The 2,244-nt window shown below is 37.1% G+C and overlaps 1 protein-coding gene across 1 annotated transcript; it reads right to left on the reverse strand.

Annotated features, from left to right (window-relative positions):
• Positions 1 to 276: 276 nt before the first annotated feature.
• On the reverse strand, positions 277 to 1,366 carry LOC113715039 (putative germin-like protein 2-1). The gene is made up of 2 exons (XM_027239189.2): positions 1,196 to 1,366; positions 277 to 966 (listed from the first exon to the last, which is right to left on the reverse strand). The coding sequence occupies exons 1-2, from the start codon at positions 1,314 to 1,316 to the stop codon at positions 395 to 397; spliced, it is 693 nt and encodes a 230-aa protein (XP_027094990.1). The 5' UTR covers positions 1,317 to 1,366; the 3' UTR covers positions 277 to 394.
• Positions 1,367 to 2,244: the final 878 nt, after the last annotated feature.

Genomic DNA, 2,244 nt, shown 5'->3' on the forward strand with positions numbered 1-2,244 from the left:
TCACCTTCAGTTTATGTACTAACCGTTTTCTGTTGAGCTTTTCTCTTCCTTCTTGGCTTGTACGTGCAAAAATTACTTGATCTAAAAGGACACGTTAGCGGCCAATGGCTCAGTGGTCACCAGGGAAGGACTTAAGTCCCTCCTTGGGCTGTTGGTGAGGGTTCAAACTTCACTAACAGCGAAAAAAAATCTAAGGGTTGTATCATAACACTCTCTTGATCTAGTTGTATCTGTATATCACTAGTCCTAATAATAATAAAAGGACACGTTAGCTAATTAATAAAATATCACACTATTCTCATACATATAATAAAGTAGGATTATCAAGATAATCATGGCAATGTCCTCTGCATATATAGCACAAGAGTCATGCTAGTAGAAATTTACAACAAATTCATGGATCCTTTCTGGTTGTCTCAAGAAACTGACCCTCAAGTAAGTCAATGACTTTCTTGTCAACTTGGAATGCCTTAGCGAGAACAGCTGGAGAAATGAGCGGATCTGATCCAAAGACTGCATTTGCAATAGTAATGACTCCTGGATTTTGGCTGCCGAAACCAGCAAATGCAACAGCTTTCGTCTTCCCAAAATTAAATTGGAAGTGAATCAGACCTTCAGGGAACACGAAAACATCTCCTGGATTCAACGTTTTGGTAAAGAGTTGATTTTTCATGTTATTTGGTGGATTTGAAGTGACAAAACCAACATGAAGAGTGCCCTCTAACACGAATAGAACCTCGGTTGCACGAGGATGCGTATGGGGTGGGTTTAAGCCATGAGGAGCAAAATCAAGACGAGCTAGGGAAACTCCCAAAGTGTTGAGCCCAGCTAGATTGTTGACATTCACAGCAGTAACAGTAGAACCTTGTCGATTTGCTGTATTTCTAGGTTTGTTCAGTCCCTGAAAGAAGAAATCGTTGGCCTTCACAACCTTCGGGTCCTTACAAATCTTTCCGTTCACAAACACTGCATTAAAAAAACTAGCTGTTAATAATGTAATGATGAGACAAAACAAACCCGCATTGATTTTTGCATGTCCTATTAGGCATCATGCACGATGTTGTGAAAATAATAATAATAATAATAATAATAAAGAGAGAACTTATAAGTGAAGGCAAACATGACAGGACTCGAAAATTGTACTTAGAAAAAGAGAAATGTTTTGCAACATGCTCTTACAGGTATAAGAAATTACCTGCAGTTTTGGGATCATTGATTGCAACACAAAAATCCTGCAAAGGGCTAGGATCAGAAGCGGTTGCAAGGGATGAAAATAGTGCCATTGTGGCTATGGTTATCAGGAACGGAGATCCCATGGTAATTGTGGACGAGATCTAGTATTTCTTACACTAACTCTTTGGTTGATGGTTCGAGGGATTTGGGCAAAGATTTGAAGCTATATATAGGCATATTTCGTTTGACTATTCGCCAAGTTTATCTCTATCACATGAAGACAATTACACCTGATTGACAACTAGGTCTACAGGTGAGGTTGGTGACTTTTTATACTTAAATATTAAGTCACAGCAAGATGAATCTTTTCTCAACAACTAAGTAGATGCATTTATCTAGCTGAGACTCTTAGCTGAACTTTCTTTTTTTCCACCCATACTTTTCCGGAATCATTTTATTCTCAATTTTATACGCCATCCGATCCGATCATTTTTCTCCATGGAAAATGTTACACTTCCATTGGCACTTTAGCTTCTTTTAATTAAATTGGTTTGGGTAGATAGTATACGATGTGACAATGAGGAGCATGTTTTTGCATGAAATTTTATATTTCTTGCCACTCGACTTTTATGGGAGCATGTTGCACCAAATTTATAACCCAATATCTTCTTATGGCTAACATTCTGAGCATTCAATATCGGTTTTTCCGTTCCTGTTCTTAGGGAAAAAAAACAAGAAAGGCATATACCAATTGGAAAGGTCCCCTATCAGTGTTAATTTCCTCATTAAAGTTTTACTTTGATGGTAAAAAGTTTAAAAAGTTCGTGATCTAATTTTGAATTCCTCGTGATTCTAGATAATGATTTTTTCCTTTTGAATTTCCTGCAACTGATATCGTGCGTAAAGTCTTCCAACAGGTACCAGTGAGATGCTATCTTTGAATGTTCTGAGTACAACTAATACTTTGAACTTACTCCTTAGAGAGCCCTAATTGATGCTTAATTGTACATTCTTTTTGAGGGATATGCATAAGGTATTATTGAAAAAAGAGTACTATTACAAAAACTTAAT

This window comes from Coffea arabica, chromosome 10c (assembly GCF_036785885.1).
Source record: "Coffea arabica cultivar ET-39 chromosome 10c, Coffea Arabica ET-39 HiFi, whole genome shotgun sequence".
NCBI lineage: Eukaryota > Viridiplantae > Streptophyta > Magnoliopsida > Gentianales > Rubiaceae > Coffea > Coffea arabica.